General features: G+C 36.3%; 2 protein-coding genes across 2 annotated transcripts; both read right to left on the reverse strand.

Annotated features, from left to right (window-relative positions):
- Positions 1-675: 675 nt before the first annotated feature.
- On the reverse strand, positions 676-8,585 carry LOC140766096 (uncharacterized). Its single transcript, XM_073105516.1, has 7 exons — positions 8,448-8,585; positions 8,178-8,287; positions 6,803-6,922; positions 6,395-6,473; positions 5,367-5,453; positions 3,422-3,484; positions 676-1,185 (listed from the first exon to the last, which is right to left on the reverse strand). The coding sequence occupies exons 2-7, from the start codon at positions 8,231-8,233 to the stop codon at positions 1,108-1,110; spliced, it is 483 nt and encodes a 160-aa protein (XP_072961617.1). The 5' UTR covers positions 8,234-8,287; positions 8,448-8,585; the 3' UTR covers positions 676-1,107.
- Positions 8,586-10,350: 1,765 nt separating this feature from the next.
- On the reverse strand, positions 10,351-11,162 carry LOC140765617 (oleosin H2-like). Its single transcript, XM_073104787.1, has one exon. It carries the CDS (start codon positions 11,095-11,097, stop codon positions 10,606-10,608), a length of 492 nt encoding a protein of 163 aa, XP_072960888.1. The 5' UTR covers positions 11,098-11,162; the 3' UTR covers positions 10,351-10,605.
- Between the last annotated feature and the right edge of the window lie 1,783 nt (positions 11,163-12,945).

Raw genomic sequence — 12,945 nt, forward strand, 5'->3', positions numbered from 1 at the left:
AGAGTGCAGAAGAAGATTGTTCACCGGTCTGTCTCCCAACCTTTATCTGGTCTTGGGACAGCACTGGCACCTCTGTTTGCTGGTGGAGAGGAAGAGATTGAAATGATAATTAATTATAAGTGATGGCTTTTTAAGAGCTTAATTGGATTTTGTTGGTAAATATGAAATATTGGTTGGAAGAAAAAGATAAAAGAGAAGTAGGTAACTAAACTAGTTTTGAAATAAACAGTTGTTTAAATAGTAAACTAGAAATTATTTAGCACTGCCTGGCTTATTTTTAAATGTATGCCCTAATTCACAGCGACAATCTTTGTCCCGGGGTCCAAAAGTGTTCAATGGATTTAGATTTAATATAATCAGATTTGAGTCGGGTTGATCCGCCGCCTAATCCACTTATTAAACAAGTGTTTGTGTTTTTTACTTCTACCTATGTAAACTATATATAACCCGCTAATTCATTTAACTTAGACAACCCAATTATGACCCAAATAATTTATTTATCACCTAAATAGCTAGTTTATAACCTGTTTACAATATGAATAAACTTCTTTACAATCTAAATTATTTACATAATCTGATAATTACTAAACGGATGGTATTCTTACTGGCCTGAAATTAATTTGACCCAATCCAGCTCGAATGCATAGATTGCTCATTAATGAGGCACAGAAATAGTAAGATAAATGTTGCATTTGTTTTTGAACAAGCTGCGGAACCTACAAAGTCATGATACTGGGAGAAAATCTAAACATGAATAAGCAGAGCCTTTTAGAAATGTCCTCAAACCCCACAATGCTGGCTAAATATTGTATAGTTTGGTGCAGTAAACATCCCTGCTTTTGCATGTTGCAAAAGTTTGGAGGAAATGGGGATTGCCTCCGCATTAAGGACTTTTCAATGATGAAAATCCTTTCTCATTTCCTCACAGAAAGTTTGATACAATTCTATTTTTGACGACAAGCAAGTGTCATCTTCTTAAGCATAACAAAATGCTTAAATATTCTCGTCTTTTAGCGGGCTGATGACTTTAGGGTTGACACATCTTTAATCCTTCTCGACAATAAAAATTGCAGGACAATGAGCACGCTATAAGCTGGATACTGGCGTTCAGTTGGTTTCAGAATAGCTGATGCCATGCTTCTTGAAGAACTCCCGGAAACCATACACACTCTGATCATAGTTGAACTGCAGAGGAAAAGAAAGAATAGGAACATTACAAATATTAAATGAGGCACCCATTCTATGACAGATCAGTGATCATTTGTTACTTGGATATAAGCAGTGATTCCACAGAAACAGTAGACAACACATCAAAATGTATTCAGAAATTTTGAGATAATTGAATTGTTTTTATCTGGATGGTGGATCTAAAACCACTCATTCAATTCCATCACTTTGTCAGTGGAAACACACCGTGCTAAACAAGTCATTCTAAGTTTCAATAGTTTTAATCTTCCATTAATCATCTCGTAAATAATCAAAAGGGAAATTGAAAGGTGTAACATACCTTTCCCTCAATACATGGAGATTATCATATTCACACTAACAGCGCCAGATATTCAGTATAGGAGATCAGTGCATACTAGCAACCTGAGAAGGGAGGTATTTGACAAGGCAGTCAAGTGTTGAATGTCCTCTTTAACCACAATATTGGACTTCGAGCTAGCAACGGAAATAGTGAAATTAGTCCTGTAAGTCTTGTGATCAACAACCAACCCTTTATGCTCAACTATTCAAGATCTGCTTCACAGAACCTTTCCTCCAGTCACTTCTATTTGTGCATGGTACTCAATTAGATCAAGTGCTATTATATGCTTTTTATGTTCTCATGACAACTTTCTTGTCTTTTCTCTTATCTCAAAGTGTCATCCACCTGAATGAGCTCACTCCTGCAATACGGTGCACTCTATGATCTTAGTTTGGCATGCACAAACAAACCACTTCAAGCAAGAGTTGTATATCTTTTCTACCCGAGTGCTACCTGTAGCTTGTGTTGGATACAACTATTCTTTTCTACCTTATTGAGTTATCCTACTTAACCATCTCAATGTTCTTATTTCAGTGATAATCAACTTCTCTATATGTTGACTACTAGTCATCCAACATTCTGATCCATAAAGCATGCTTGGATTTAAAGAAGTCTTTTAAAAAATTCCTTCAAGTTTAAGGATCATGTGAAGATCATTCAATATGATGGAGGAATTTCTCTCATTTTACCTATTCTACTAATTTTTTTTGTTCAAGGTCTCCCCTTCTTCCATATTATAGACTTAGGTCACATACATACTCAAATTACTTTTTCCTTCAATATACTCAGTTTTACCCTTATTTTGTAATTTATAGGTTCCAAATCTCTTCTTCATACTTCTAATTTCGTATTCTACCTATCTTAGATTCATCAACTTAAATCATGTCATGAGCAAATAACATACATCATAGGCCCTAATATTGAATTGTTTTTATCTGGCTGCTTTATTACCAACTCAAAAAATTACATATTTAATGAAGAAATCCTGACATTGCAAGACATCCACTCATCGTAGACCGTCGTATATATCCTTGGTAATATTGACACCCTTATACACGCTCTTCTCTGAAATTCACCACATTTGTTCCTTAACCCTGTCTAACATTTCACTATATTAATAAATTCCATTAAAAATCTCTTTTCTTTACCCTATACTTCTCCATCAAGCATCTTTAATAAGTAGATAGCTTCCACAGTCAATCTGCATAGCATAACCAAATTGATTTTCAAGCACAGCTGCTTTGTGTCTTTACCTTTCTTGTATTATCTTCTCTCAAAATCTCATAGTATGGCCAACAAGCTTAGTTTCATTGTGTGCATCTACATGTACTTTTTATTCTATATGTTGTTAAGCATTCTAAAGTCTAAACAACTTGCCAGAAGGGAAGAGGCATGTATTTGCATGAGCCCAGCAGATTTGACCCTATTTACACCCTGAGGTCAACCAAATTAATCTCATATCTCCACAGCATCTCCATACCTCAATGGTAATAGGGAGATCATCGTGATCTCGAAATTCTCTAGAACATTTTCTTGTCTGTCCTGTATCTATTTTTGCTAACACACTTGTAGCTATATTAGCATTGATGACATATCTATTTATTTCGACAACCATGATAACAGTATGTACCAGGAGTTCTGCCGTTTAGACATAGATGGCGACTATGCCGTCTAATTGCAAATATCTGTATGTTATCTTATTTTAAGTATGAAACTGAAAGAAAGGACTACTAGACCTAACATGCACCATATGTTTGCTATTATTGATAGCTAATGCATTTTACTGATTTTTTTTTTTTTTTGACGAAGACATTTTGCCAATTTAAACCAGAACTTTGCATCTTAAAAAAGATAAATATATAATGAATGGAGTAACTAAAATAACAAACTTACTGGCAAAACTTTGACTGAGTACTTTGTTATGCTAGGGTCCACCATTTTTCCTTGCTTAGCCGCCTGCCCAAAAGTAAATAATTGAGGGGAGAAGGATTACAGCAGATTGGTATACTGTAGAAAATTATCCAGCCAAACAAATGTTATTTAAAATATTTGAATTAAACATAGTTAAAAGTTAGGATATATCATAAGGGAAACAGCTACATTACTAGTTAATAATTAACCATTAGAATATTCACCGGGAAAAAAACAAAGAAGACAGCACGGTCACTAAAACACAAATAATGTACACCCCAGGTATAATAGTAACTAAGAGCAAGCACAAAAAAGAGCAGGAAAGTAAACCCAAGCAAAACAGATGTAACGGAATAAAAGTAATGTAATAGCAGAGCACAGATGACAGAGAGCATGAGCATGACTCTCGTTTACAAATAAAGAACCTCAAAAAATCTAGGCAAAAGGAGCCACATGAACCCTAGTGATATTCTGTAATTCTAGTTGAGTTGACAGATCAAAAAGTAATATTGACAGTAGAAACCAAAGTAATATAGCCATTAAAATGATTGAGCTAAACTCAAGCAAAAGATTGAAAAAAATAACAAGAGAAAGAAAATAGAATTGAACAATGGTACAGGCATCTTTTGTTCATTGCATATGGCTCAGATCAGCTAACAAGTAAAAGTTAGAAACTGAATCTTCTATGTCCCAGAAATTTTAAAAGAATTTAGGAAATCCAAGACTCCAAGGTGCTTTTAACAATGTAAACTATCAGTTAGCACAGGTGTGATCTTGTAAGGCTTTTTACTCAACATCATGAGATCAATTTCCTGATGATCACAAGTTACTTGCATAAGTAATAGAGATTTCACAACCTGAGACTAGTCAATAATAATTACCAAATGCAACAGATAATAATCAGCAGCCTTCATCTGATAAATGTTCTTGATGGTCACACGAGTCACTCAAAATTCTAAATAGTGGTCATGAAGTCTCATAGGCAATCACTGCAGCTGCTTTACCCAGCACACAGTATAAGTGATGTGGACATCACTGACAGAATATGATGGCACGTGTACCAGCGTAGAAGACATCAACATTTGATAATCCCCCTGTAGTGATCTAATTTTTGTTGAGAGTTTATGCCATTTTATTTATATGTGACATTTATAGTTGTTTTTATATTTTTCATTTGTCTAGGGTGTGTTTTACTTATTCTCATTGTATTGAGGTTAATGAAATTGTTGATTTACTCTCTTTTGTGAAATTTGTGTGAAACTTTTGTTAAGGATGGAGATGTGAAATCCCATTCATATTCTCTCTTATTGTCTACTATTCCACCTCATTCTCTCCACTACATGGTTTTGCATAAGTGGCCTATATCGCCAGTTTGACGGATAGTACTTCCTCTGTTGTAGCAATCACATAAGCCAACCCAGTTGGCTCACACCAAGTTGGTGGACCAGCACAGCAAGCTGTATAGACAGGACAGCTAACCACCTATACAAGCTTGAGTGCCATAAATTACATAAAATTGACAAAACTAATAAAAACTAAATCAATTCAATTCTCTGGATACCTCCATCTAGATGACTGCTTAAAACTTCAAGGAAATACTTAACTGCTTAAGTGAGTTCTATCATTCTTCTTCAAATCTTAGAATTTGGCAGAGACATCTAACAACGAAGACAATGCTGTAAGGAGGGTTGTCAAGAAATACAATCTTTTGATTCCAAGTTTCAACATATTCCACTCCCTGGTCTAAATTAATTTATTCATTTAACATGTTAATCTTGATCAACTTAACAAGAAGCTGATAGTGATCATAAATGGTTCGAGAGGATTATCACAGATAGGTAGTAATGGCACTCCTATTCCAGCAAAGTAACTATCTGGGATCAGTAGCAAAGAAAAACAAAGTGATGCAAAGCACAAGAAGCCATACTTGTTCAGGACTGTGAAACATTTCAATGAATGGATATTCATTCCTTTGCCTTGTCATGCAAAATCCCGGATATTTTGGGCACTCAACCTGGAAAACATTATCATATAAAAAAAAACAGAAAATACCAGCTAGGAATTCAAGATTAATGATAAAATGATATGCAAAGAATAGATGAACGAAGATCGTACCAGTACTAACAGAAAAGAAAATGTTAGAGAATTTGTCATGAATGCGAACCAGTTTTACTTTGTTTTGATGATTTCATTAGGCCTAAAGATTCTTAGTTTTGAATCTCTCAACCAATTTGGTTGAAACAATTACATTTACTCATTTGACATGGTTTACTACTTTACTATGAGAAGCAGTTTGTAATATTCTATAATTTACTAAAGGCAGAGTAGATTTTTAACAGACAACAAAGAAAAAAATTTCAAGGAAAAGAAAAAAACTTATAGAAAGGCTAGTTTGATACACCAAATTCCAAAATAAATGAGTACTCCCTGGTTCCTTCTCCAGAGTTTGCTAAAAGTTGAGCTATTTCAAGCACATACTACAAATTAATTTGATGGATCTATACAATTTCAGGTCAGATTGATCAGATCTGACCTGGTTAAATAATAGTTTGTTCAATTCATATCTAAGTGGACTGCAGTGTAGACCAAGGATTAACTGATATTAGCCGGTTGTGTCTTGGACAAGTGATACATTGGAAAGTTTTAAGAATTCCAAGAAAACTAAATTTTGGCATTACAACTTCAGAAACTACAACACTGTTGCGATGTACAAGAACCCTAAAAAAGTGAAAATACAATAAAACATACCCAAAGAGCAATTGGCAATTATAAACCGATATAATTGAAGTCGAACCAAACATGTAGAGAAATTAGTATAACAACTGAACAAATATGCTAGGAATAGCAGAAGATTTATCAACATGACAGATATGTCGAAAACATTTGATGCTTTACAACATGCTTGTTATTGAACAATAGGTAAATTAGAGGCAAACTTTGTCATACTACTCATACACGAACAAATTTTATGTGTGGATAAAACTCGGCAGCAGCTTCCTCCAATACTTTCTCGAGATGCTTAGTATAAGGACACCTACAATGAGGAATTAAACACATACATCAGTCAACTGATGAATTTGCATGTATATTAGACAACTAATGGATTCTGGAACACATCCATATCATGGATCTGATCAGAGATCAGTGTTCGTATTCAATAGAAGACAGCCCAGCTCTCCACTATAATTAATGAAATCAAATCCAAGAATCCTTATGCTCAAATCATAAGCAACTCCTACAGTAAAAACTGAAAGGAATGTTGTGCAACTCTTAATTATAGATAGACAACTACAGGAGTACTTCTTTTTCCAGACTTTCCAAAAGTAATCAAAGAAACAACTAGATGAGGATAAATGGAGGTACTTGATAGTAAATGCAACAACCACAGGGCGACCTTCATGCAATAGCTGAACAAATTGACGCTCTGATGTAAAAGGAATAATCTGCGACGGTCCTAGATCCTTGGGATATCCTGTGTAGTACCTAAAATTCATCAAGGTGCAGCAGATTGAAGAAAGTCAACACATATACCTTTTAAATCACCAGGATAAGTATATAGACAACATTTCTAAACTGTAAGCAACAAAATACCCAAACTAGGTACCAACTTTACAATAACCGATGTACAAGCTTGTTCATAATGATTCATTACAGAACATCATATCAAGCAAGAAACTTACTTAAAAAACATGTCAGCTCTACCACATCTAATCTCACAATGAGCGAGTGACTTAGCAGACAGTAAGCAAATATTGGTTAAAAATGCAAAACTGACATGTCGATTAGTCGAATATGTAAGATAAGTTCAATTCCCGCTAAAAATCTGAGTAAGTTGCAAACTTCCAGAAGAGAAGAGATCAAGATGAGAGTTGACATAACAAGATATGATTGGATGTAGAGCAAATTATGGGCAGACAATGGGGGAAAAACAAACTGAACAAATTTCACAAGTGAAACTCACAGAAGGCACAAAAATTAGCGATCAACCAACTGTTGATTCTTCTCGACAGGTCGAACCCACATAAAAGCAACAAAAAAAAGTCTCCATTTGCCTTGGATGAGCCCTATTTCTTAGAGAGAGTCTAGAAAACTTGTGATCTAATGTCAAACATCCATGATAGGCTCCAAATTCCGAGTTATGACTCACGAGTGTTACATGCAAATGAAGCCTGCCCTAAAATATATCATGCATAACTCAAGAAGGCATTCGACAATAAAGTAGGGCTCGTAGAGATCAATACAATTATACTTCCATGATAAGCTATCAATAATTTCAAATGTCAGTTTGCTGCTAAATATAAATATTGATATATTACTTTCCAAAAAAAGAAGGGGATAATTCACTTAGCTGATTCTCAAAGGACCTTCTCTGGTTAGAAAATATAACACTATTATCAAATACACCAGCCTTTACAAGCCCTTAGTTTGCAAAATATTATAGAAACCATATTATTAAATAACTACGCTTCCCTATTCAGTAATCAGCATACCTTTCATCAAAAAAAAAAAAAAAGTAATCAGCATATTTGTCATTAATAACTATTTTTACCAAAACAATCCACTATTAGAATAACTGGAGAAAGAGGAAAGGTTGTCCGTGACAAGAATTACAGAGAACTAAAGGAAAGAAAAAGACAAGAAATTTCCAAGTGTTGCAGAAAAAATAAAAGAAAAAAGAGGAAGCTCCTATCATCTAACAAGTAAAATCACAAAGGAAAGGTCTTGAGAATTCACTCACTTGCTAGTTGCCCGAAGATGGTAAAGCATCCGGTCAAGAAATGACTGCTCCGCCATCTCCAATACTAAGAATTTCAGCTCAAAGAAATAAGAAGAGATCCGAGTGAAGAGCTGCACAATCATATGGACGCAAAAAGAAGTGATCAAGAAAGAAAAGAAAAATGTCCGCATGTGTTTTCTCACTGATTTCAAATTCAAACAAAATTTTCCAAGATCGCTGCAAAATATCTCGCAGCAAAATTACAAAGCATATCAATAACATCAAGAATACCTCTAGCGGGCTGTGAGGTTTGGGCGTGGCGGCCGGCTGAGACGTCAGAGAGAGAGAGAGATAGCGGGTGGGAACTTGGAACCGGCACGGCGCCGGAGCCGGCGGCACAGTTTGGGAGACGGAGAGGAGATAGGATGATTTAATTAGGCGGTGTGTGCATAGAGAGAGGGGAGGAGGTCTAGAAAAAAGAAAATGTCGAGATTTTTACATAATTGCCACTTAAAACTTTCGAAATATCATAATTACTATTACAATTATCACCAAAGTGCTATTTCAAAGATGGCATTCCCTTGGTCGCGTTTACTTTAATAATAAGTTATATTTCTCTTTTTTATTTCTAAAATAATTATTTTTATATTCACTTGTATTTTAAAATAATAATATTATAATTATCTTTTGATATGATACAAAATAAATAAATTAGAAAAAATGTACTTTTATTTTTTTTATAAAATTACTATAAATATATTATTTAAAATAAATTAGGTTGACATAATATATATTAAAGTAAATCAGTAATCGGGTTAGTGTAAGATATAAGATAAAATTTAACGTAAATTAATAATTTAATTATAGTGAGATATAAAATAAAAGTTTAATATATAGTATTTGTGTTCTAAAATAAATTAGTATAATATTTAGCTGTTATTTTAAATAAAATAAATTGTATTTTAAATAAGAATGGCCTTAAAAACATTATAATACTTATGGATTCTCACAAGAGAGTAAACTTTGTTGATTGTATATTAACTTTTAAGGTATTCGAGTCTTTTTTTGTATACACAGTAATATCAGTAATTGCATATAAGTTAATAGCACAAGGGAATCAAATATTAATGATGAAAGTTCCAGTGGGACACTTAAAAGTTTGGCACATTTAATTGCATTGGGCTAAATTCGCATGCTTGAAATAGGATTAGGGGTGAAAACGGGTCGGATTAACTTCGACCCGACCCGCTATCCGATCTGACTTGGATCGAATTCGGATAAAAAATTTCTATCCGACTCAGATTCGGATTCGGATACGGATAGAATTTTTGAAAAAAATTCGGATATGGGTCGGATAAATTTTTCGGATTCGGATACGGATATTGGATATCCGTTTACCCGCATATTTTTTTAAATGATTTAGTTTGCTTATTTAAATAGTAAGTATTAATATTATTACTAATAATACATTATATATTATTTATAGAGATTAATTTTTCTAATTTTATATATTTGACATACAAAAAAATTATTTGTTATAAAACTCTTAATAATTTTGTGTTAATTATATTTAAATAAAATATTATAATTATTTTAATTTTAATTAATATCCGTTTAAGATCCGATTCTTTATTTATCCGTATCCGTTTAGTTACGATATAGTTTTAAATTTTGCTATCCGTCCAATATCCGTATCCGAACTAAAAATACGAATCCAGATATGGGTCCGTATCCGATCCGTTTTCACTCCTAAATAGGATACAGTGATCAGAGAAAGTACATAATAATAAATACGTTCTAACGCACATCCCTTCTTAAAACTCTTTCTATGTAAATTACACAATTGGATCACTACTCACGGGATTGAAAAATCTACTAACTACTATTTTTATCCTCGATAGTCACGGGATTGAAAGGTTGGCAGGCGCAGTGAGCCAGTGAGCGTCGGTGCAAGAACCATTGGACATTACTCTTCAGATTGAAAAGAGTTTAGAACCAACTAGATTTTGGGTTGTTGTCTCTACTTACTATTTCGTCGCTTATTTCTATTGAATAAATGCAGGAGCTTAGCTGTGAACCATTCCATAACACTTTTGGCTGACAAAAAAGAGTTACTGAAGCTTACTTAAGCCTCTTGAGCTGCTTGTAGTTGTATATATATATATAGAGAGAGAGAGAGAGAATGAGAGAATAGAGAGGGAATAAGAAGTCTTCCCTTTTATTATCACAAAGATAAGTAAACACCAACCATGCATAGACAGGCATTACCTTTATTACCACCTACGACACCACATATACTACACCTAATATAAGCTCATCAACTCTTAAACACAAAAACAACAACAACAATAACAACACCTCTATACCTCTCATTTCTCAAACATATATATATATATAGAGAGAGAGAGAGATATGTATATAGAGATATTTATTATATATTTATGATCACTCACGTCCTCGCGGCCTCGTGCGCCTTGCTCTGTATGCCCTGCCCGACGTCCCTCGTCCGCTGCCCGACGTACCCGGCCCCCTCCGCCAGGCGCCGCTTGGCGTAATCCACCGGCTCCATCACCATTCCCGCCGCCCCTTTCCTCCCCCTGAAGTAGTTCACAATCCATGACAGCGCCGAGAGCGCGGTGAGCCCGAACGCGCCGGACGCCAGGAACCCGGTGACGGCGAGGCCGACGACGAAGGCGGCGGGGACGAGGACCGGGCTGAAGAGGATGAAGAGCGGCGTGGCGACGGCGAGGCCGACGACGGTGCCGGCGAGGGTGACGCCGGAGAGGGTGAGGAGGACGCCGGCGAGGGGGACGAGGGCGGCGAGGGCGGCTACGGTGGAGGCGCGTGGGCCCTTCTGTTGGAGCATGCCCTTCACGCCTTCCATGTGCTGCAGCGGCTGGGATTGCTGCTGGCGCTGGTGTTGCTGGTGCTGCTCCGCCATGGCTAAGTACTTCTTCTTCTTCTTCTTCGTTTGGTGGAATAAGTTTACGAGGAGAATAGTAGAAGGGGAGATGGGAGGTGGGAGTTATAAAGGGCGGGAAAATGAGGACGCGTGGTAGGTGAGGTGACACGTGGAGAAGGGGAGGGAGTTGGATGTCACATGCTTGGTGCCACCGCTCTGTTTTGGACTTAACTGGGATAAGTCGGCTTTTGTATCCGGGAAGAGACGCGGTTATCCGGAAAAGGGGACGCGAGTTATCCGAGGACTAGTCCTTCAGTACTGCAAAGTGTTGACGGTGGTGGTAGAGGTGGAGGTGTGGAGTACCAAAATTGGGGGCCCAAACCGAATCGTGGAGGCCCAAGAAATAATCTTAATTGTAACACATTAACTCTTTTATAGTTCTAATCTAATCTAAATTTTAAATTAAGAAAAAAGATTAAAATGTTAATTTTAATTTACAGTAATTAGTTCAAAATTAGTTTTCCTGAATCCTACTCATTTTAATATAATGAATATCATAATAAAAGAGAAAAGAGAAAATAAAAGAAATTATCAAAAACTTGACACATAAATTAAAACTAGAGAGTGTTAAAACATCCCAAATGAAAGTTAACAGGGTACTTTGAATTTAGGCCAGGTGTTAAAATATATATATATATATATATAATATCAAATTAGTGTACTAAAACGAGAATTTAGACTCTGGCAATTGATATGCACATTACTAGAGAGCAAAGCACAAGTAAAAATATTATTACACTCATACTTTATATCTTCTAGACTCCTCTCTTAGTCCTCTATGCCATAAATCAAAAGAGGGCATTTTTGTTATTTTGGACCCGTTTCAGCCGAAATGGGCTGGAAGTAGGGGTGAAAATGGATCGGATACGGCTCGGATAGTGCTCAATCCATATCCGGATCCATATTTTTTATCCGGATACGGATATTTGACGGATAGCAAAAATTAAAACCATATCCTAAGAAAACGGATACGGATAATTTTCGGATACGGATCGGATAGTTTTCGAATACGGATCGGATAGTTTCGGATACGGATCGAATAGTGTTCGGATAAATTTTCGGATCTTAAACAAATACGTATCAAATTTTAAACAAATTAATAAAGTATTGAGTGCAGGTTGTATAAAATAAACCATCCACATATGTCAACCGATTGCCATACAAGAAAAGACCAATTAAGGTTTTCTATTTGAGATAGCAGAGAAATATGCATAATTTGTGCTTATATTAATCTATCAGTAACTCTAGATTCTCCCAGCAATGATATTAACAATAGAAGATATTGCCCTTCATTGCATTGCCGGTGAGTGCTATTTGACTTCATTATGGTGCGAATTTAGGTAGGATTGTAGAGTACTGCAAGCATCCTGATATCCCTAATATTTTTGGGCATCTTCTTCCTTTTATCATGGCCAATATACTCCCAATCCTGCCAAAGGTTAAAAATGTCTATGAATGCATTAATATACCTGACCAATGGAGTGGAGGGAGGGTCGACGGTGGTGGAGGAGGGAGGACCCGTGGAGGGAGGGTCGGTGGCGGTGGAGGAGGAGGACCCGTGGAGGGAGGCCGATGGAGGAGAGCTGAGGTCGACGAGGGAGGGCCGGTGGAGGAGAGCCGAGTTTGATGAGGGAGGGCTGGAGGAGGGAGGCGGTGAAAACAGGTGAGAGCGATGTGGATTTTTGTCCTTAGATGGAGGCGGCGCCGCGGCTAGCAGTGAGGATGTGAGGGCGATGGAGATTTGGGGGAGATGGTGAGTAGATGGAGGCAGTGATGGCGGTGAGGGTGGTGGGCTAATTTTAGATGGAGGCGACGGGATCGAGGACC

This window comes from Typha angustifolia, chromosome 8 (assembly GCF_048772165.1).
Source record: "Typha angustifolia cultivar Huaian chromosome 8, ASM4877216v1, whole genome shotgun sequence".
NCBI classification, from domain to species: domain Eukaryota; kingdom Viridiplantae; phylum Streptophyta; class Magnoliopsida; order Poales; family Typhaceae; genus Typha; species Typha angustifolia.